Below are 24,434 nucleotides of genomic sequence, written 5' to 3' on the forward strand. Positions count from 1 at the left end.
GCTCCTCATTAACATCTCCCATATTGTCCAGGAAGTAATCAAGGTGACTATTCAAAAAGTGAACTTTCAGGCTCATTAAACATCCTAATTTCAAACTTCTTTAACATTGTAGGTTTAATAGAAACATATTCTGGGTCTTTTTCATGTCCTAAGAATTTGTAACGACTTTCTTGAATGGTACCCATACTTCTTAGGTGAGGTTAGTGTTTAACGTCCCATCGACAACGAGGTCATTAGAGACTGAGCGCAAGCTCGGGTCAGGGAAGGAAATCGGCCTCTCGTTTCTGGTCAATGTGAATTCAAAGTTAACATCAAACATCAATTTTCTAATGTCAGGTCCAACAAAACCGCCTTCTTTTAGTTTAGCTTCTGAAAGGTGTGGGAACTTTTGGCAGAGATACTTTAAACATGGTCCATCTTATGCAAACTGTTTAGTTAGGCCTAACTTCATATGTAGAGGTGGTAGGAGTACTTTTTTTGGATCTACAAGGTTTTTGTGTAGAATGTTCTTTTCACTAGGTTTTAAAGACTCCCTCACTTGACAGTTTTTCTGCACCACTGTTGATCCTTAACCCTACTGTCCCATTCAACAAGAAACATGGAAATTTGGTAAAGCCACCTTACTGACCAAGGAGCATGTATGTTACTTTTAGATCGCCACATATCATCCAACCATTAGCAGAATAGCCTGTTTATTTAGAACTACTTCTAGGTTTTCATAGCTTTCCTTCATATGTACAGAATTTCCAACAGGTATAGATGCATACATGTTACCACCGTGTAATAAAACAGCCTTTAAACTAGTTTTGGATGAATCAATAAACAGCCTCCAGTCTTCCTTTTTGTATTCAATACCAAACTCATTCATCAGACTGGGAATGTCTGAGCTGTACACTAAATGACCTTCTTGTTGAAAAAACTCTACTTTCTCTTTCTATACATGTATATGCTGGTTCCAACTGCCAATAAGTTCTTTTCTTTTAATCTACAGCCAAGCAATTCAGCTTCTTCTTTCGTAAGCCCAGATCCCTAACCAAATTGTTAAGCTTGGTCTGAGTAAACAATTTGGGCTCTAGACTTTCTGTATTACAATGGAATTCATCATCATTTAGTTCATCTAAATCAAATTGTACATCAGAAAATACTTCTGTTGGAATAGAATTTAAATCATCTGGCAGTTCAGGAACCGGCAAATCTACACCATGCCCTACTGGTCGGATGGCAGATGGAAGGTTAGGGAAGTTTATTCCCTTCTTGTTTTTTGAATTATGACCAGTAATAACACTGCAAAAGTAGCAATCATTGGAATGATTTCTTGACTCTCCCATATCACAGGAATAGCAAATCTAATGGCTTTTTTCCTCCTTTTTGGACCATTTTCTCAGATCTCAGCATACCTTATGAGGTGCCCAAGATTTATCTTGATCACCAAGTTTAGATCCAAAGAATGGTACATAAACCTTTTTCACAAAGTCTGTACACCATCTGTTAACACAAAAATTGATTCTACCTTTTTTTTTCAGCAAATGTTTTTCAGTAGTGTTACCAATGTCATCTACTTTCATTACACCTCTTTTTTAAATTATATTAATTATATAAAAGCTGTTAAATTCTTTTAAAAAATGCTTAATTTAATAAATTTAACTGCAAAATGTGAAGAAATGGTGGCTGATACAGTTTTTTTAAGTATAATATTTGGATTTACTGCTGTAAAAAACATAAGAATAAGGTATGCCATAATATGTCCATAATTGTAACATTTATTTATGTACCTCTGGCCTTTATCATTTACTTTTGTTCCAATGTATACCATAATATTTACGTAACATCACTGCAGCAACACTTTATAACTGATTGATTTATTTATCTTCATTTTAATCAGTTCTCTTTCAATGTAAATAGTAAGTACCATAACATTAGCAATTTGTAAATTTCTACTGTCAGATACATGTACATAATGAAATATCTCAGAGTGGGAGTCTTTGGCATTGATATGATTGTAATATCACCATTTTTTGTCCCCCTTCAATGATATGTTGCATAACATTGCCTCAGGAGTCATAACAAATTAATATTAGAATAGCACTGCTTAAATGGATTCTACTGTTAGTGGGCAGTTGGCATTCAGAATTAAGGTTAACATACTGTTACATTATTTAGTTGTAAATTAGTGCTCACAGATGTGGTTTTTGGAATGTGTGTATAGTTTATATAACAATGTAACTCCTTGCTAACAAACATCTGAGTGAGTGGGCAAAAGAAAATAAAAATTTTAATTTCAAAATATAATTCAGAAGTAATCCATTATTAAAATGTATGATTCTATAACTATTCTGAAATTCTTTAATATCTGCAGTGATATCAGATTCCATCCCTAATCAATGTGCACTGTTGATCCATATATGTACCCAGACTCCAAATTCAGTCACCTTCAAATGAATGCTTTATGAAATTCGAGCAAATTCCCTGCGTCTATTCCCCAAGACTGACAAACAGTTTACAATATCAAAAACCTTCAAAGGTCATAAATGGTGGCTATGGCGCTTTCCTGCCACATACAACTGCAACCTCACACATTCATTTCTCCTATGGCACGGCGTACATCACAGGTGGGATTAATGGATTATAAATTTTCTTTCAAGAACTGGTATTACTATGTACAATTTTCGCCAGAAAAAATCTGAGACCAGTACATACCTTCAACTTTTCCATCCTCTTAATGGTGAATTTCGGCTGATCTGTAACTGCCAAAAGGCTGAGGTAGGAGCACATTATCTCTTAAGTATATGAATATTGAGTCCTGTACTGGCCTAACTGTAGAATAGTTGGTACTAACATAAGTGGGAACACAGTGTTTACCTGAGAAATACTGTTCTCATGCCTGATGGCCCTCAACAGTTCTTCTTCGACTTGGTATGTGAAGCAGTGACAAAACATAAAGTACTACATGGTGAGAGATCCTCAGAAGCTCCATGGCAGACTGAGGGGCAAAGCTCTCAGCCAATACCAGGCCTCTAAGTGACATTAATCCTTAAGAATGAGCAATCATCTACTACGTGAAAGGGGTGCTCCGAGCTGTGTTCGGAAGACAATGACATGATATTCCGAACAGCTAAACTCCGGAAGATAAGCAGTGTTTGCACCCCATAGCAGATTAGCAGGTCATGTGCAGCAAAGTCCCTAAAAAGGAGGGATCGATTAAAGAACTATATAACAAAATCACTGAGAACCTTGAAAGTTTCCACATGTAGATAGGCCAAATAAATGTTACTAATTACACTGAGTTGTGAGTCCTCAAATAGTAGCTTGACCAGATTATGTCAAGCTATGATCAACAAACAGATTCTAAAATACCTAGCGAGCACAGGTTTCATAACACTGTGTACCATTGCTCGAGTATTAGTTCTGCCGTGTCTGGAGGATGATGATGATGATGATGCCGGTTCTGCAACAGATGTTCAGTTATCGAAAAGCTTTTTTTTTTCTTTTTTTTTTTTTTTTTTTTTGGAACATTATTAAGTTCATCACGACCAGTTTCAGCCTTTATATTGGGCCATTATCAATCACAGCTGAAAGTTATGCTGTAGAGAAGCAACGTCAAATGTACGTTTGATGTCGCTCCTCTACAGTATAACTTTCAGATGCATTTTTTAATGGCCTAATATAAAGGCCAAAACCGGTCATGTGAACTGAATAATGTTCTAAAAAAGGCAATTGCTTTAAACACTCCCATGCTATTGGTGCTCATGCAAGATGGATCTATAAACACGATAAAATTTGACATTTTGTTAAAAAGTGTATCAGCGGCATTCGCGGCGCACGAGGCGCAGGGTAAATGTGGAGGCTGGCCGTGTGGCATCGCCCAGTCTGCCTGTGAGTGGACATGTGGCCACTCCTTCAGCAAGGTCTGAGCAGGCACACCGGGGGGGGGGGGGGGGGGGGGGGGGAGTTTATTAGTTATTGGGAGCTCCAACGTTAGGTGGGTGATGGAGCCTCTTAGGGAAATAGCGGAAAGGTCGGGGAAGAAGGCCAGTGTCCACTCTGTCTGCTTGCCGGGGGGTCTCATCCGAGATGTGGAGGAGGCCCTTCCAGCAGCGATAGAGAGCAATGGGTGCACCCGACTGCAAATTGTTGCTCATGTCGGCATCAATGACTCCTGCCGTCTGGGTTCAGAGGTCATCCTCAGTTCGTACAGGCGGTTGGCGGAATTGGTGAAGGTAGAAAGCCTCGCTCGCGGGGTGGAATCAGAGCTAATTATTTGTAGTATCGTTCCCAGAACCGATTGCGGTCCTCTGGTTTGGAGCCGAGTGGAAGGCTTAAACCAGAGGGTCAGACAATTCTGCGGACATCTGGGGTGCAAATTTCTCGACCTCCGCTATCGGGTGGAGAAACGTAGGGTCCCCCTGAATAGGTCAGGCATGCACGACATGCCGGAAGCAGCTACAAAGTTAGCGGAGTACATGTGGAGTGCACATGGGGGTTTTTTAGGTTAGAGAATTCCCTCCCTAGGCCCGACAAGACGCCTCCTGAGATGCGGCAAGGTAGGAGTAGGCAAAATGCAACAGGGAATAACAATATTAATGTGCTTATAGTAAACTGCAGGAGCGTCTCCAGAAAGGTCCCAGAACTGCTCTCATTAATATACGGTCACAATGCCCATATAGTACTAGGGACAGAAAGTTGGCTGAAACCAGACGTAAACAGTAATGAAATCCTTAACTCAGATTGGAATGTATACCGCAGAGACAGGCTGGGCAGTGAAGGGGGAGGCGTGTTTATAGTGATAAGAAGTGCATTAGTATCAAAGGAAATTGACGCAGATCCGAAATGTGAAATAATTTGGGTAAAGGTCACGGTTAAAGCAGGCTCAGACATGGTAATTGGATGTCTCTATAGGCCCCCTGGCTCAGCAGCTGTTGTGGCTGAGCACCTGAAGGATAATTTGGAAAATATTTCGAGTAGATTTCCCCACCATGTTATAGTTCTGGGTGGAGATTTTAATTTGCCGGATATAGACTGGGAGACTCAAACGATCATCACGGGTGGCAGGGACAAAGAACCCAGTGACTTTTTTTTAAGTGCTTTATCTGAAAACTACCTTGAGCAGTTAAACAGAGAACCGACCCATGGCGATAACATATTAGCCCTTCTGGTGACAAACAGACACGAACTATTTGAAACAGTTAACGCAGAACAGGGAATTAGCGATCATAAAGCGGTTACTGCATCAATGATTTCAGCCGTAAAAAGAAATATTAAAAAAGCTAGGAAGATTTTTCTGCTCAGCAAAAGTGACAAAAAGCAGATTACAGAGTACCTGAAGGCTCAACACAAAAGTTTTGTCTCAAGTACAGATAGTGTTGAGGATCAGTGGACAAAGTTCAAAACCATCGTACAATATGCGTTAGATGAGTATGTGCCAAGCAAGATCGTAAGAGATGGAAAAGAGCCACCGTGGTACAACAACCGAGTTAGAAAACTGCTGCGGAAGCAAAGGGAACTTCATAGCAAACATAAACATAGCCAAAGCCTTGCAGACAAACAAAAATTACACAAAGCGAAATTTAGTGTGAGGAGGGCTATGCGAGAGGCGTTCAATGGATTCGAAAGTAATGTTCTATGTATTGACTTGGCAGAAAATCCTAAGAAATTTTGGTCTATTGTCAAAGCAGTAGGTGGATCAAAACAAAATGTCCAGACACACTGTGACTAAAATGGTACTGAAACAGAGGATGACAGACTAAAGGCCGAAATACTAAATGTCTTTTTCCAAAGCTGTTTCACAGAGGAAGACTGCACTGTAGTTCCTTCTCTAGATTGTCGCACAGATGTCAAAATGGTAGATATCGAAATAGACGACAGAGGGATAGAGAAACAATTAAAATCGCTCAAAAGAGGAAAGGCAGCTGGACTTGATGGGATACCAGTTCGATTTTACACAGAGTACACAAAGGAACTTGCCCCCCTTCTTGCAGCAGTGTACCATAGGTCTCTAGAAGAGCGTAGCATTCCAAAGGATTGGAAAAGGGCACAGGGCATCCCCGTTTTCAAGAAGGGACGTCGAACAGATGTCATAGGACCGTTGCTATTCACAATATACATAAATGACCTTGTGGATAACATCGAAGTTCACTGAGGCTTTTTGCAGATGATGCTGTGGTGTATCGAGAGGTTGTAACAATGGAAAATTGTACTGAAATGCAGGAGGATCTATAGCTAATTGACGCATGGTGCAGGAAATGACAACTCAATCTCAATGTAGACAAGTGTAATGTGCTGCGAATACACAGAAAGACAGATCCCTTATCATTTAGCTACAAAATAGCAGGTCAGCAACTGGAAGCAGTTAATTCCATAAATTATCTGGGAGTACGTATTAGGAGTGATCTAAAATGGAATGATTATATAAAGTTGATCGTCGGTAAAGCCGATGCCAGACTGAGATTCATTGGAAGAATTCTCAGGAAATGCAATCCGAAAACAAAGGATGTAGGTTACAGTACACTTGTTCGCCCACTCCTTGAAAACTGCTGAGCAGTGTGGGATGCGTACCAGATAGGGTTGATAGAAGAGATAGAGAAGATCCAACGGAGACAGTGCGCTTCATTACAGGATCATTTAGTAATCGCAAAAGCATTACGGAGATGATAGATAAACTCCAGTGGAAGACTCTACAGGAGAGATGCTCAGTAGCTCGATACAGGCTTTTGTTAAAGTTTCGAGAACGTACCTTCACCGAAGAGTCAAGCAATATATTGCTCCCTCCTACGTATATCTCGCGAAGAGAACATGAGGATAAAATCAGAGAGATTAGAGCCCACACAGATGCATACCGACAATCCTTCTTTCCACGAACAATACAAGACTGGAATAGAAGGGAGAACCGATAGAGGTACTAAGGGTACCCTCCGCCACACACCGTCAGGTGGCTTGTGGAGTATGGATGTAGATGTAGATGTAGATGCTTCAAATGCTGTAAAAGCAAACCCACCTAAAATAGAGGGTTGCTGGATCATTAACCAGTGATGAGGAAGGGAGTGTACCATATACATAGAGGACAGAAGGATTAGAGACCTTAAAACAGGGCTTCATAGCAAATGTGCTCCACGAACAGACAGTGATTGTAGGCCTGTGAACAATGAGTACTGTGCCCTCTCCATCAACACAGGGAATGGGGTTGGGAGCCATGTGGAGACAAGTGTAAATGAGGAAATCAATCATAAGGGAAGTGCTTGGAGAAATTTAGACTGTTTTTATGCTCCCTGTTGCACTACATTTACTTAGAGCTGCAGATCAGTGTGTGGTGGGTACTTTGGAGCATTTACATTTCCCTTTCAATTGCATTTTAGCTCCTGATTCATTTATGAACATGTCTGGTACTCAGTCTGTAGACACACAGAATATAGAACTCCATGAGAAACTAACCTTTTCTATACTGCTTAAACATTGCTAAGAATGTTGCATCCCACTGTGTACCTGTGATATGTTCACATTAATTTTTTTTTTAATATTAATGAGATGTTAGAAAGAATGGCCATTCCCTCTAATTCAAGTCCTATCTGCTACATAATACCTCACAGTATAACATGTCTCTCCTTCCTTCTAGTAGTTCTGCCAGAATTCCATTGTTTGCAGGTGTTCGTGTTGTTGTTGTTGTTGTTGTTGTTGTTGTTGTTGTTCAGAATGCTGTTTTCTTCTTTAGCTCTTTGACAATGACAGCTGCTCTCCTTCCACCATTCCCTTGACATTCATCTATAGGCGAGTCAGTCTCAAGATCCTGAGAGCTGCAGTGGGCTGGGCGATGCTGCATGGCATAGCTACCTCAACCATTCTCTTAAAGCTATTTTGTAAACGTCTCTAAGGCATTGCCTACGTACTGTTGCAGCTATATAGACAACTAACGTTTTCACCTGCAGCCATTAGCACCACACAGCTGAAAGCTGGCAACAGTACTTTAAGCTGTCGGTGATCTTCACATACCGACTGAACTATAGTTCTAATAATACATTTGTTTGTGTGGCTGTGCAGTTGTTAACATCTGTTGTTATAGATTATCTATCTTGAGCTGGCTGCAATGTAATAAAAAGAATTACACCAGATGAGTTTCGCTTTTATTTACAAAGCATCTTCTGTAGTATTCTGTAAATTGGATACACATATTTGTACATTTATTTTTTGACAAATTGCCTATTGGTTTCTGTCTCTGGTTCTTCGGCCAACGTTCATCTAATGATTTTTCTAACGTTTCGCCAGCACAAGTGGCTGGCATTGTCAAAGCTTCACCCTCCATTGCCGGTGGTGAACTGGAGCCGAGCTCACAGCCGCTGACTGTATGTACCTGGCCCGCCAACGTCCGAGGGCTTCTCCGCGGTCATTTCTGGTGCGGTTCTCCTCTTGCTACCAGCGACGGTCGTTCGCTGCAGTACCGGAAGCCAGGATCCATTTACCTTAAGGCTTTCCTCTTTCTCGTTGAAACTGTTCGCGTGTTTTTGTATTTCTACAGCTTCTCTGAAGAAGCACGTGTGATAGTGCTGCTCTACAGCCAGAATCTCCGTGTCGGCGAATTTTATTACGTGGTCGGTCTCATTCAGTGTGTGCTCTGCCACGGCCGATTTCTCCACCTGCCCCAACCTGCAATGTCGCTTATGCTCTTTGATCCTGGTGTTAATTGATCGTCCAGTCATACTGACATAAACTTTTCCGCATGTGCATGGTATATTCCCGACATTGCAAGTGGGTCTCTCTTTTCCTTCGCTGATCGAAGATACACTTTGATCTTCTTTGTCAGTTTGAAAATCGTCTTTAAGCCACGTTTGCGCAATATACGGCCCATTCTGTCTGCCACTCTAGGAATGTACGGCAGAAAGGTCATACCCGACATTTCTTTTTCTGGTTTCTTACTTCGTCGAGTGTTTGGATCTGTTACACTTCTAATATAATTTGTGGAGTACCCATTGCTCCTCAGAACAGTTTCCAGGTGTCGCATTTCTCGTTTGAGGTGTTGGGGCTCACATATTCGTCCTGCTCTCGTTACGAGCGTACTAATAATCACGCCTCTTTTCTGGCTTGGGTGGTGGTTTGACAGTTTGTGCAGGCATCGGTCCATGTGTGCCTGTTTTCGATACACGCTCTGTCCCAGGTTTTCGCCGTTCCTTATGACCAGCACATATTGTCCTTTTCTACTTCCATGGTAAATGTTATGTTGGCATGGAGGCTGTTCAAGTGTCTTAGGAAGTCACCCAGTTGTTGTTCACCATGGCTCCACACCACAAAAGTATCATCGACGTACCTGTAACACACCTTAGTTTTGCAAGTCACCGAGTCCAGTGCCTGTGCTTTAAATTGTTCCATGAAGAAGTTGGCCACCACTGGGCTGAAAGGACTACCCATGGCGACGCCTTCCAGCTGTTCGTAGAAATCACCATTCCACGTGAAATAGCTCGTGGTGAGACAGGCATTGAAGAGATTTTTGATGTCTTGCGGGAAAATGGAACCGATTTGCTCCAGAGCGTCACTCAGTGGCACTTTCGTAAATAATGAAATAACATCAAAGCTGACCAGGATGTCATTTGGTGCAAGTTTCAGTTTCTTCAGCTTCTCAATGAAATGTCCCGAGTCTGCACCGGAAATGACCGCGGAGAAGCCATCGGACGTTGGCGCACCAGGTACATATAATCTGCGGCCGCGAGCTCGGCTCCAGTTCACCACCGGCAATGGAGGGTGAAGCTTTGACAATGCCAGCCACTCGTGCTGGCGAAACGTCAGAAAAATCATTAGATGAACGTCGGCCGAAGAACCAGAGACAGAAGCCAATAGGCAGTTTGTCAACAAGTGGCCATGAAAGCCTTAACAATTTTGCATTTATTTTTTTATTCTCTTATATTAAAAATAGCATTTTTTTATCAAGTTGGTCCATAAGCTAAGTGTTTCTTTAAATAGTCTGCACCTTCCCCTCTTGCTAGCAGTAGTTGATACTGATAGGCTTCATTTCACATCTGCAGTTTTTGGTATTTTGTATTACATCCTGTGCTGCACTAATTATAATTGATTTCATAATTGTTATTCATTCATCACTGCTACAGTGTTTATGCCTATTTGTTTGTTTTCATTCAAGTTGTGAGTGTTGCCAAGCTATGAAACAATTTTTTGTGTGTGTGTGTGTGTGTGTGTGTGTGTGTGTGTGTGTGTGTGTGTGTGTGTGTGTGTGTGTGTGTGTGTGTGAGAGAGAGAGAGAGAGAGAGAGAGAGAGAGAAATTGTCTTGTATGTATGTAGTTTGTATGTAGGTAGAGATGTGAGAGGGGTGTCGTCGTCGTCCCCCTTCCTGGAATCTAAAAGGGGGGGAAGGAAGGTGGAACGACAGTGGTGGCCTGGATAGTGATTATGGGACAGATCTGGGAGGAAATGGTAGTGATAAATGAAGCCAGTGGTTATATTTGTACTTTTAATGTTATATTAAGTGGTCAATCAGTTTAAAGACTGTATGGTTTACCAAGTTGATCTGGACATTTATGAGTTGTTTCTTTTCTGTTATGGTTTTTTGGAAGTCGTAGTGTTATTGTAAAGTGTGATGAGGTGTTTTTTGTTGTTTATTCTTGTGATTTACATGACTGTGTGTCTGGTCATAATTTTATGTTGGTGTTGGTATTGCTGTTCTGCAAAAGTTGAATGATTTGTCCTATACTTACATGATCTGTAAATCTGGTGTCAATTGTCCTCCTGGTTTGACCAGGGAGAGGGGGAGAGGCACGGGAGAAGGGTGAGGGAAGACTGTAGTAGGGGGACGGGAGGGGGTAGGGAAGAGGGGGGACGGGAGGGGGTGGGAGAGGGGGCAGGCGAGCGGGCAGGCGTAGTGTGATGGGGGAGGGGACGAGAAATGGGGGTGGCGAGAGGGGGAGAGGGGAGGGAAGAGGGGATTGGAAAGGGTAGGCAGGTGTGAGGGGATGGGAAGGGGGAGAAGAGGGGCGGGCGGCGAGGGGAGCGGCGAGGGGAGCGGCGAGGGGAGCGGCGAGGGGAGTGGCGAGGGGAGTGGTGAGGGGAGTGGGCGGAGAGGGGACAGGCGAGGAGATGGGAGTGCACTGGCGGGGGCAAGGGCCGAGTGCGAGGGGAGGGGCAGGTGAGAGGTGATTGGAAGGTGAGAGGTGATTGGAAGGTGAGAGGGGACAAGAGAGGAGATGGGGACGGGAGAGGGGATGGGGACGGGAGAGGGGATGGGGACGGGAGAGGGGATGGGGACAGGAGAGGGGATGGGGACGGGAGAGGGGATGGGGACAGGAGAGGAGATGGGGACGGGAGAGGGGATGGGGACGGGAGAGGGGATGGGGACGGGAGAGGGGATGGGGACGGGAGAGGGGATGGGGACGGGAGAGGGGATGAGGACGTCAGAGGGGATGAGGACGTCAGAGGGGATGGGAACGTCAGAGGGGATGAGGACGTCAGAGGGGATGGGAACGTCAGAGGGGATGGGGACGTCAGAGGGGATGGGGACGTCAGATGGGATGGGGACGTCAGATGGGATGGGGACGTCAGATGGGATTGGGACGTCAGAGGGGATTGGGACGTCAGAGGGGATTGGGACGTCAGAGGGGATTGGGACGTCAGAGGGGATTGGGAGGTGAGAGGGGATTGGGAGGTGAGAGGGGATTGGGAGGTGAGAGGAGATTGGGAGGTGAGAGGGGATTGGGAGGTGAGAGGGGATTGGGAGGTGAGAGGGGATTGGGAGGTGAGAGGGGATTGGGAGGTGAGAGGGGTTTGGGAGGTGAGAGGGGTTTGGGAGGTGAGAGGGGATTGGGAGGTGAGAGGGGATTGGGAGGTGAGATGGGATTGGGAGGTGAGAGGGGATTGGGAGGTGAGAGGGGATTGGGAGGTGAGGGGATGGGGAGGTGAGAGGGGATTGGGAGGTGAGGGGATGGGGAGGTGAGAGGGGATTGGGAGGTGAGGGGATGGGGAGGTGAGAGGGGATGGGGAGGTGAGAGGGGATTGGGAGGTGAGAGGGGATTGGGAGGTGAGAGGGGATTGGGAGGTGAGAGGGGATGGAGAGGTGAGATCGGATGGGGAGGTGAGAGGGGATGGGGAGGTGAGAGGGGATGGGGTGGTGAGAGGGGATGGGGAGGTGAGAGGGGATGGGGAGGTGAGAGGGGATGGGGAGGTGAGAGGGGATGGGGAGGTGAGAGGGGATGGGGAGGTGAGAGGGGATGGGGAGGTGAGAGGGGATGGGGAGGTGAGAGGGGATGGGGAGGTGAGGGGATGGGGAGGTGAGGGGATGGGGTGGTGAGGGGATGGGGAGGTGAGGGGATGGGGAGGTGAGGGGATGGGGAGGTGAGGGGGTGGGGAGGTGAGGGGATGGGGAGGTGAGGGGATGGGGAGATGAGGGGATGGGGAGGTGAGGGGATGGGGAGGTGAGGGGATGGGGAGGTAGGGGATGGGGAGGTGAGGGGATGGGGAGGTGAGGGGATGGGGAGGTGAGGGGATGGGGAGGTGAGGGGATGGGGAGGTGAGGGGAGTACATTTACACTTTTGTTAGGCATTTGTCAATAACAGAACTTTGGTGGTGGTTGTGGTTGTGGTGGTGGCAGGCCAGATATACTGCTACAAAGCACTATAATTGATACACCATAGCATAAGACCATGACTGATCACATTTTCACAAAAATAGCTTGGCAAGTTTAAATGCAGTACATAATCACAATATTTCACTTTCAGGGATGGGACCACCAGTGTCATTACAACTGGTAGCTGTTGAAAATCAGTTACCTACGTATTTAACAGCTGGCAGGTTTTAACTCTTATGTAGCACAAATATTTTCAAATATTTTATGAAGCATACCATATTTACTCGAATCTAAGCCGCACCTGAAAAATGAGACTCGAAATCAAGGAACAAAATTTTTCCAGAATCTAAGCTGCACCTGAAATTTGAGATTCGAAATTCAAGGGGGGAGAAAAGTTTTAGGCCGCAAATCGAAACAAAGTTGGTCCATTGTAATATGAGACACAATTTAGGTCGAATGAATGATGATACAGCTACAGTAGTTTGGTTCGAGTCATAAGCTTAGCAGTTAAGCTTTACCAGGTAGCCATTGCTATGCGTCAGGCGCTCCATCCGTATTTACCCTTCCTTTTTCACGTGCTTCGTCTGGGTTGAATTGATTGCTTATTTTTCTATGATCTGATAAGTGCCGTTACTTTGTTATAGGTGTTTACGTCACTCTAAGCTGAAATTGCATTATTGTACTGTGTCACGCATTGTTTGTCGCATTCTGTTAGTGTGTGTTTACGGCCTGTCGCCGCTTGCGGCACGGCTTGCCATTGTGCGTGCTTACAATTTAAAAAAAATAAATGAGAGAGAGTAATCGTCTCATCAGCGAAACAATGGCAAGAGACTGCAATTGGTTGTTACTTACACTGCTGCTTTCTTTGATAATGATCAACAAGAACCAAATAATAGACTGCGTGTGAGAGAAGATGTTGTGAAGGAGTGTTTAGCAAAAAATTTTCTCCGTTTGAATATCTTTGCAGATGCCTCTTTAGTACATTACCTTCTCCATAGAAATTAGAGTCATCTCAGATTTAAAAATCTAGTCAGTTGTCGTGCTTCATTTCTGACTGTATCTCTAATCGGCGTAAGAATAATACTAATATAAACATGACATGATATTTATATTCTTCCGCGATTGCTGTTGTCTCACCCTAGTTTCGTAGTTTGTTAGGCACATAGGATTTAAATGAAGTAGCAGCAAACACAAAAGAATACATGGCAAAATTTTTATATTTGTATTATTCCTATGATGAAAAGAATACTGCATGTGATTCACAATTCATAAAAGTTCCTATTAGCAACCATCTCTTGTCACAGGTAGGAAAAAATTCAGAACGTAGAGTTGGCCGTATTGACAAACATCCCAAACAGTCTTGCCAGTCGGATTTTCGTAGTACATTGAAAGGCTGCTACATTCGAAGATGAACAATACGGAATTTGTATTTACTTCGTTGGATAATGTATGAAAATGCAGAGGTCGAAACTCGGGGCGGAGAAAAAAGCTCGTCTTCCACCTTTCTTCTTTTTTTTTAAACTGATGCAGAGGTTTTGGAGCCACTATTTATCTTTGTGCCTGCAAAGCATGCCTGTGTAGCGCTACATATATTTGACGGCAAAAGTTACTTGTGGTGGCACCTACCAACATTTTACAGAACTTTCGCTTACTTTGCACTCGATTCTAAGCCGCAGGCGGTTTTTTGTATTATAAAATACCGGAAAAAAGTGCGGCTTAAATTCGAGTAAATACGGTATTCTGGAACAGAAAAGAAATGAACTGGAAGATAAGAAGAATACAACACTGATGGACGTCTTAAATAAATGTGACAAAAATAAATGTTAAAACAAATGCAGTATAATATAAATTAAGTGAACATATTTTCTGTGTAGTTTACCATACGAAGGTTGGCAGTCCACTGGGTAAGAACTTTGACATCAACACTAAGTCGGCGCCAAACTTCCAGATTTTTATTCTGAAGTGATGATGGTGATCCTGGCTCCTCAGTTTGATGACTGCTGGGGCTGGTTGAGACCTGCACTGCATAGTAATTTCATAATTACATAGTGTTTTTGTACATAATTCAATACAAATGTCAATATAACACTGGCTACAGCAATCTATCCTCTAATACAAGCTGTTCTATCTTGTGTGATCACTGGCAGGTAGTAAGGCACCCATGTGAAAAAAGGGCAGGGGTGGGCAAGAAGGTGATGCATGGGCAGCCTATGCGACAATGTTGCACCAAGCAGGCAGCAGTGGCCAAGTGGTACAATCTGTGCAACAGGGCTGTCTGGCAGACAGCCTATATGGCTACGTTTGCCTGAGGATGAGCAGAAATGCGACAGGGGGCACCCGTGCCCTATGGGGCTGCAATGGAATAACCTGCTCTAATAGGTGATTAACACAGTCAAGAGCAGCACATTTACAAGCTCCTCCAGTTGACAGTTGAATGAAAATTCCTCAACAACAAGGTCAGTCACTCTAAACAACTATTAATAGTATATATATATATATATATATATATATATATATATATATATATAAAAAATAAAAAAAAAAAAAAAAAAAGGAGGAGGAGGAGGAAAAGATTCAATTGGCTCTTAGCACTATGGGACTTAACATATTAGGTCATCAGTCCCCTAGAACTTAGAGCTACTTAAACTGAACTAACCTAAGGACATCATACAACACCCAGCCATCACGAGGCAGAGAAAATCCCTGACCCCGCCGGGAATCGAACCCGGGCATGGGAAGCGAGAACGCTACCACACGACCACGAGATGCGTGCTATTAATGGTCGAGAAAGTTCAATGAAGGGCAGCTTGTTTTGTATTATCGGGATATAATGGAGAGATTGTCATGGAAATGATGCAACATTTAGGGTGGACATAATTAAAACAAAAGTGTTTCTCGATGAGGCAGGACCTTCTCATGAAATTTCATTCTGACTTCCTCCTCCAAACGTGAAAATATTTTGTCATCAATCTACATAGGGAGAAATGATCACCACAAGAAAATAAGCAAAATCAGAGCTCACTTGGAAAGATATAGGTGTTCAATTTTTCTGCATGGTGTCCGAGGAATAACGTAATTAATGTGAAGGTTGTTTAATGAATCCTCTGCCAGGCACTTAGGTGTGATTTGCGAAGTAGCCAGGTAGATGTAATAAGTAAAACAAGGTGTTTATGTGGACAAGGACAAAAAATTCCCGGATTTTCCCCAGATGTCCCAGTTAAAAATACACACTTTCCCAGGTGATAATACACTTTTTCATGTTAAGTGACAGAATACTTTCTCTCGGAACCACAAAACTTATCAACCGTTTGAACGGTTAAAGGCTTTATACGCCAGCACAGAACTTCCCCGCACTTCAGAAAATGAACACCCCCCTCCCCCATAAAAAAAGAAACATGCATTTTGGAAAGATCTTTGATGTGCAGCAGCATGTACACTGCATGTTTTGGTATTACGAATGTATATATTTGAATTCCACAAACAAAGCATGTTACTTTTCGAAGCACTGAAATGGAGATTGTGATGTGCTTTAGTAAGCCAGTCATAGCTGATGATACATGATCACGCCAGCAGATATTCAGAGCAGAAACACGTGATGTAGTCTGCCAGTAGCAACCAACATCGTTGTTCAGTAGCGTGAACACACAAACAGGAAATGTTAATGGTTTAAATTAATATACATAGTGTAGCTACAAGAAAAGCTAAGCTTTCGCACATAATACTGGTATTTTTTGCATGTGTAAAACTTTAATATACACCACACAAATGTGGCAGTAAGATTTTAAATAATACATTAACATCTGGGTTCAAAATTCTTCTGAGTTGTTGGCCCTCAGAGTGTTTAAGCTTTAAACGAGAATCAAACATTCTGTGATTTAAGAAATTCAAAGCACATTCATACATGTAACATGATTCACATTGCGTAAAATGAAATTTACTTTGAAAGTAACGCTTTTCAACAACCATTTGTAATACTTTCCCGCAACCTGTTAGAATTCCTTTCAGCAGTTGTCATCGAGCGCTAGAAAACAGTGTTACTGTGGTCGCACAGCTAGTACCAGTACTGTTTTATCTCATGTTTGGCTATTATGGCAGAATGCCATATGTATCAGGAAGTAAAAACTGGTACTTGTAATTCATCAAACAGTTCACACAAGCCAATACTGTGGAATGAAAGACTTAATTTCAAATAAATTGACTGCCTCTGCAGAAAAGATTAATAAAAACCAAATTTCTGTAGCAAATCAACAAAAGCAAGTTCAGTGTTCTGCAAGGCAGTTAATGCTTGACTGGCAAAATCCTGAAAATAAAATAAAACCACAAAATTAAGACTAATTACATATTTTAGCTTCCATAAATATGTGAATGTATCTTAATTCATGTGCTAGCTCTCAGCCCCAAAAATCCATTTTGTTTTAATCTGACGTGAGAGTTGTATACAAAGAAGAAACAACGAAATCTCTAAACCTAAACAAGGGTTACATGGAGACTACTCCCCTCTCCACTGCAACTTACGACTGCTCTGCACATGCGCAAATCTGGCATCTTGGGCTTGCCAAAAGCATTTTTTCCGGCTAGTGTCTGGCTGCTTGTTGCTACTGCCGGTACAGCTAACAGCCATACTTCAAGCAGCCATATGCGGAGGCAGGTACTGCTGATGTGTGACTCTACTACGCATGTGCACAAGCCCACTGGCAACTGCTCAAACCAACATAATGTAAACCGTTGTGACGTCATGGTCATCAGAAGCAGTTTGTTGTTTCGAAGTATTGCATAGTCTTCATCGCAAAGCCTTTAACACATTTTGGTGTTGGCACATACTTGTGTACGCAATGAGTTATGTTGTTGGAAATGGTGTATTTCCTTTGCAACTTGAGTTTATTTTGGTTTTCTTTCCCTAGTTTATGTTTCATTGAGTAGTGGGCTAAAGTATTTTTTTTTTCTTTTGAGTATCAGTTCTCACCAGTCAAAATTTTAAAAATTTAACTGAAAACTAAAACAATTAAAAATACCCAGAATTCTAAAAAATTCCCGTGTTTTTTACCGGATGAAAAAATTCCCAGGTTTTCCTCGGATCTCACGGTTGACCCAGGTTGTATACACCCTGATACAGTTCATATCCCAACAAATATTTTGAGTCACCTGTCCTTCGACTGGTTTGATGCAGCCTGCCACAAATTCCTCTCCTGTGCCAATCTCTTCATCTCAGTACTCGCAATCTACATTCTCAGTTATTTGCAAGCTGTATTCCAATATCTGTCTTCCTCTGCAGTTATTACCCTGTACAGCTACCTCTAGTGCTGAGGAAGTTATTCCCTGATGTCTTAACAGATTTGCTATCATCCTGTCTTCTTGCCAGGGTTTTCCCACATATTTCTTTCCTCTGATTCTGCATAGAACATTCTCATTCCTTAGCTTATCAGTCCACCTAATTTTCAACATTCATTTGTCGCACTACATCTCAAATGCTTCAATTATCTTTTACCAGTTTTCCCCACAGGCCACATTTCATTACCATACAATGTTGTGCACCAAACAGACATTCTCACAAACTTCTTCCTCAAATTATGGCTGTGATTAATATAGCAGACTTCTGCTGGTCAGGAATCCCCTGTCTGTCACTGCTACTCTGCTTTTATGTTGTCCTTAATCTGTCTGTCATTAGTTATTTTGCTGCCTAGGTAGTAGAAGTTCTTAAGTTTACCTACTTCATGACCATCAATCCTGATGTTAAGTTTCTCGCTGTTCTCTTTTTCTGCTACTTCTCATTACTTTCATCTTTCTTCAATTTACTCTCAACCCATATTCTGTACTCATTATACTGTTCATTTCATTCAGCAAATCATGTATTTCCTCTGCACTTTCACTGAGAGTTGCAATGTCATCAGTGAATAGTGTCCCTGATATCCTTTCACCTCGAATTTTAATTCCACTCCTGAATCTTTCCTTTATTTCCATCATTGCTTCTTTTATATATAATTGAACAGTAGGAGCGAAAGATTACAACCCTGTCTTTCACCATTTTTAATCCAACTACATCTGTCTTACACCCTTCTTATTCCAAGCACCCCATTCTTGGTTTTCTGGGCTCTTGTACATTTTGAGGTCAACAAATCACATAAACATGACTTTATTTTTCTCTAATCTTACTTCCATTATCAAACACAACATTGGAACTGATTCTCTGGTGCCCTTACATTTCCTAAGGCCAAACTGATCTGTATGTAAAACATCATCAATTTTCTTTTCCTTTATTCTGTAAATTATTCTTGTCAGCAACTTGGATGGATAAGCTGTTGAGCTGACTGAGATGGGGGCAAAAAAATCGCACTTGTCAGCTCTTGCAGTCTTCAAAATTATGTGGATGATATTTCTCTGAAAGTCACATGGTATATCGCGAGTCAAACATTCTCCGCACCAACGTGTATAGTCTTTTTGTTGCCACATCCCCCAACAATTTTAGAAATTCTGATGGAATGTTGACTATCTGTTCTGCCCCATTTGATATTCTGCATTATTTGATATTAAAGTCTTCCAAAGCTCTTTTAAATTTTGATTCTAATACTGGATCCTCTATCTCTTCTAAATTGATTCCTGTTCCTCCTCCTATCACATCAGACAAAATCTGCTCCCCCCCTCCCCCCCCCCCCCCCCCCCCCAGTGGCCTTCGATGTACTCTTTCCACTTATCCACTCTCCCCTCTGCATTTAGCAGTGGATTTACTATTGCACTCTTAATGTTACCTTGCTTTTAATTTCACCGAAGTTTTTTTTTTACCTTCCTATATGCTGAGTCAGTCCTTCCAACAAACATTTCTTTTTGGATTGCTTCACATTTTCATGCAGCCACTTCATCTTAGCTTCCCTGCGCTAGCTATTTATTTATTTATTTCCTCAATGACATGTATGTCTGTATTCCTGAATTTCCCTAAACATTTTTGGATTTCCTTCTTTCATCGATCAACTGAAGTATTTCTTCTGTTACCCATGGTTTCTTTGCAGTTACCTTCTTTGTAACTACATTTTTCTTCCCAACTTTGATTGACCTTTTTAGAGATGTCCAATTCTCTTCCACTGCGCTGCCTACTGAGCTATTCCTTACTGAAGTATTTATAGCCTTAGAGAACTTCAAGCATATCTCTTCATTCCTTAGTACTTCCATGTCCCACTTCTTTGCATTTCATTCTTCGTGACTGATCTCTTAAACTTCAGCCTACTCTTCATCACTATTACACTGTGACCTGAGTCTATATCCTCTCCAGGCTACAACTTACCATCCAATATATCACTTTGGAATCTCTGACCATGATGTAATCCAACTGAAATCCTTCCATGTCTCCCAGCCTTTCACAGTACATAATGTCATCCTCCTCTCGTGATTCTTGAACAGAGTATTTGCTATTACTAGCTGAAATTTATTACAGAGCTCAATTAGTCTTTCTCCTCTCATTCCTAGTACCAAGCCAGTATTCTCCCACAACCCTTTCTTCTACTCCTTTCCTTACAATCGTATTCCAGTCCCGCAAGAACTGTTAAATTTTCAGCTCCCTTTACATACTGCATTACCTGTTCAATATCATCATATTCTTAGTCTTTTCATCTTTAGCTTGCGATATCTGCATGTAAACCTGAACTATTATTGTCAGTGCTGGTCTGCTGTGGATTTGGATGAGAACAATCTGATCACTGAACTGTTCACAGTAACACACTCTCAATCCTACCTTCCTATTCATAATGAACTGTACCCTCATTAACCAATGTGTGTTGCTGTTGCTATTACTGTCTACTCATCTAACCAAAAATCCTTGTCTTCACTTCACTTCCACTTTCACTTTCACTTTCACTTCACTTTCACTTCACTTCAATCCCTTGCACATCCCTTTTCAGATTTTGTAGCTTCCCCATCACATTCTAGTTTCAGACATTCCATGCCCCGACTAATAGAATGTTATCTTTTCCTTGGTTATTCAATCTTTTTCTCATGGTCACCTACCCCTTAACAGTTCCTTCCCATAGGTCTGAATGGGGGCCTATTCCGGAATCTTTTGCCAATGGAGAGATCACGGTGACACTTTTTTAATAACACGCCACATTCCTGCAATTCTGATGTTACCATTATTAGTCTGCCATCTCCTTTACATACAACAGACACTTCACTGTGAATATCAGAGTAATCACGTAGATGTAGGGAACATGAACAGCAAGCGTCTCCATTCATTTCTCTAGGGCATACCTGAAGTTCTGTCTATACATGTTGATCAATCTCCATTTAAGATAACATGCTGTGCCCGCCCTATCAACAAAATGTCAATCCCGTCACAAATTTTGCATGATAAGCCTCATGACTGTGTTTTTGATAATAAGTGCAAATGCATAAAATGCTTTTTGGAAATCAAGAAATACGCCAAAGTCTGAAGATTGTAGCAAAGTAAAGAACATTCTATAAACAATGTTTAAATTATGATGAAACTTCTGATTTTGTTTCTTTTTTTCTTTTAAGGATCCTGTTATCTTTTTTTGTCCACCTTAATAGCAAATACTGTAAATCTACTGTACCTGGACTAGGAGTTGCCAACTGGTATACATAACGCCCTGAAACTGGTGACAATTCTGACTTGCGCATACTAGGGGTCTTCCAATACGAGCTCAGAAAGTTTGTTGGTTGTTCCATTGTTTCACCTGTAATTACAAAACAAAATGAAATAAAATGTCTCAGCTGTAACCAAAACTACAAAAATAAGAATAAATTATGTTCTCAAAATCAGAGCCCCTACCACTCTAATATTTTATATGCTGTGTCAAAAAGGATTACAATATTATGTACACCACGGAAATACTTATACGCTCGGTATAATAACTTGAGAAAAACTGTAAAATTTCAATGAGATTGTAAATCATTAAATTTAGAAGACAAAATTCCTGAAATAAAATAAAAGATAAAGCAGTCCTCAGCTCAAGGTCTTTCCGAGGTCATGTCCCGAATGTGTTGTGCAAGGTGTGCCTTCAATGCAGCTAAGTTTGCAATTGACACACTGAACACAACATCTTTCAGATAGCCCCACAGCCAGAAGTCACACGGATTAATATCAGGTTATTGGGACGGCCAGGCTGTAGGGAAACGGCAACTGATAATTCTAGCATTTCTGAAATGGCGCTTCAGCAGCTGCTTAACTGGATTTTCAATGCGCGGAGGTGAGCCATCTTGCATAAAAATAAGCCCATCCACACATCCACGCTGCTGGAGAGCTGGAATGACTTGGTTGCGCAAAAGACACTCATAATGCTTACCAGTGACAGTACATGTAACAGGACTGGAAGCACCTGTCTCTCCGAAAAAATATGGCCCTATGGTGCAATAAAACCGCACTACATAGTGACCTTTTCAGGATGAAGTGGTACTGAATGATTTGCGTGTGGATTTTCTGTTGCCCATATTCAACAGTTCTGTGTACTGACTTATCCTGTCAGATGGAGATGGGCTTCATCTGTCCACAAAATCTCACATGGGTAATCATTGTCCACTTTCATGAGAGCAAGAAATTCTAAAGCAAAGGTCTCTCTTGCTGGCAGGTCAACAGGAAGCAACTCGTTCACATGGGTAATTTTGAATGGATAGCAAAGAAGGATGTTTCATATGATTTTACACACTGCACTCTCCAGTACTGTGCACTACACGATGCCAAATCAGTTCATTTCCTCCCTCTACCAGGTTGCACACCAAAAAAACTAGTCCTTTTGAATTTCCAAATCATTTTCTCCAGACCCATGGCAGTCATTGGACCAACGCCTTTTTTCAAACACTTGTGTTCGGAACTTCTGCAGAGCAACGTGTACATAGTCACCACTTTTGTAATACAGCTTTACAAGCAGAGCATGATCCTGCATTGAGACAGTCCTGGCAAACATCGCAGACATGAAAGGAGGACAACATGAGTACCTGGTGTGTTTATACCAACTTCAATGGGTCATGTGCATGACACGTGTTTTCATTTACATATTCTATACAGCACCATATATTGATCAATTTTCACACTACTTTTTGTTCTGCCATACAATTTCCCCCTTCTCTGACAATATTCTGTTGCAATTTGACCTCAATCTGACTAGTTGTGTTATTTCTAATGTGTTTTAAAAGTTTAACCTTAATTATAATCATTCAGTAGTTGGTCATGGTGACTAGGAAGGAGATTGTTAGTTTGGAATCTGTCGGGGGTTAGGAAAGGTAGTGTTCCAATAGCCGTATGGCCACGGCAACAGGGATGTTAGTGTAAAGTGAAGAGGCATCAATAGTGACGAGCAGGGCACCGTGTGGTAAAGGGATAGGAACTGTGGAAAGTCTGTGGAGGAAATAGTTTGTATCTTTTACATAGGAGGCTGGGTTCCGGGTAATAGGTTGAAGGTGTTGGACTACAAGAGCAGACATTCTCTCAGTGGGGGTACAGTGAGACATCTGTAAACCCAAAATGTATACGTACAAAAGATACTGTCTTACCAACTGAAGCACACTTTTCCTTCACTTCATAATCCTTTAAATACTGCTGCAGAGAACGTTCGTTCTCAATAAAATCTACTGGTGATGAAGTGTAAAAAGAGACTTTGTCTGGCGAAACAGGGCTGGTCTCTGTGGCAGGAGGTGAACCAGGTGAAAAGTTCCACGATGTTGACGGAGTAGAAATATTAGATCCTGAAAGTGAATTATTTTTGTAATGTAACAAATACAAACACAAAATAAATATGTTTTTCTTGTAGCTCGTTACAAGTACAAAACAAACAAATTTTAAATTTTATTTCCCAGTAACCACATAAATAAGCAGTTTTGGGTAGAGACTTGTCAAAGTTGCAAAGCCCAGCAGGCAGTGGGTAATACAGGGTCACATATTGTAGCAGGTTTCTGAAAATTAAATATCAGTATGATTCTTACTGTTCTCTAAAACTTATCAATCGTGCATGTTCATAATAAACATGAACTCCTAATTCTAGGACAATGCCAATCTTGCTTCAGAATCTTAGTTTATAGCTTTTTGGTAGTTTATCTGTGATCCTGTTCATTCAGTTATTAATCTGGTGTGGTATTATAATTAAATTGCATGAATAATGGCTTGGTTCACTATCAACTACTTTATTCACTTGTCCAAATTACATAATACAGCAAGATTGTCCATGCACAGCTTATGCAAATAGACGTCCTTGCAAGAAACAAGCAAAGTTACTCTTTTTAAGCGTAACTAACATGACACAGACACTGACAGTTCTCAGTAGTGTGGAGCATACATAAAATTTTCGACATGCCTAAGAACAAACAGAAACATAGAGAATATAATAGAAATAAAACATCCTTGGGTGGCTCGCACAAAAACTATTTTTGACAGTATGAATTTGTAAGTGTAAGGATTACAACACACATGCACCAGCATTCCACGTCAGAACACGCAATAATTCAAGGATTTATAGCCCTCTATCTCAGATTTTCACAAAACTTTGCACATTTGCTTATACTTGTACCATAGGAACTTCTGCAAAATCTTTTTGGTCTCAGACTACAACTTTATTTTATACTGAATTTTAAATGTAGTGATATTCTGATAACTGGGATCTGCAAGAATGGCAACGCAAAATGTACTTATCTACATAAATGCCAATAACTCAGGTGTTTAAGAAGCTTTTGATTTGGAGCTCTTTTCAAAAGTTACGTAAGGCATGTAGCTAACAGATATCCTGTTACTGAAGCAATAAAGTTACAAAAAAAAAAAAAAAAAAAAAAAAAAAAAAAAAAAAAATTAATGTATGTCAATTATTGATTTCTGAAAAATTGCAATGATGTGGAGAAATGCTAATATCACATTTCTACAACTTGCTGGGAACCTGATTTTGTTCTTAAATAATTCC

General features: G+C 41.6%; 1 protein-coding gene across 2 annotated transcripts in view; it reads right to left on the reverse strand.

Moving 5' to 3' along the window:
* Positions 1 to 24,434, reverse strand: part of LOC126273457 (transmembrane protein 209) — a 130,154-nt gene that overhangs the window by 50,056 nt on the left and 55,664 nt on the right. The window contains exons 5-7 of one of the 2 annotated variants that reach the window (XM_049977014.1): positions 23,041 to 23,232; positions 21,105 to 21,227; positions 14,429 to 14,571 (exon numbers count right to left, since the gene is read on the reverse strand). In XM_049977014.1, coding sequence (XP_049832971.1) covers positions 14,429 to 14,571; positions 21,105 to 21,227; positions 23,041 to 23,232 — 458 coding nt within the window. The remainder of the gene's footprint in view (positions 1 to 14,428; positions 14,572 to 21,104; positions 21,228 to 23,040; positions 23,233 to 24,434) is intronic. The other variant, XM_049977015.1, reaches the window with a different exon arrangement.

Source organism: Schistocerca gregaria, chromosome 5 (genome assembly GCF_023897955.1).
Source record: "Schistocerca gregaria isolate iqSchGreg1 chromosome 5, iqSchGreg1.2, whole genome shotgun sequence".
NCBI classification, from domain to species: Eukaryota; Metazoa; Arthropoda; class Insecta; order Orthoptera; family Acrididae; genus Schistocerca; species Schistocerca gregaria.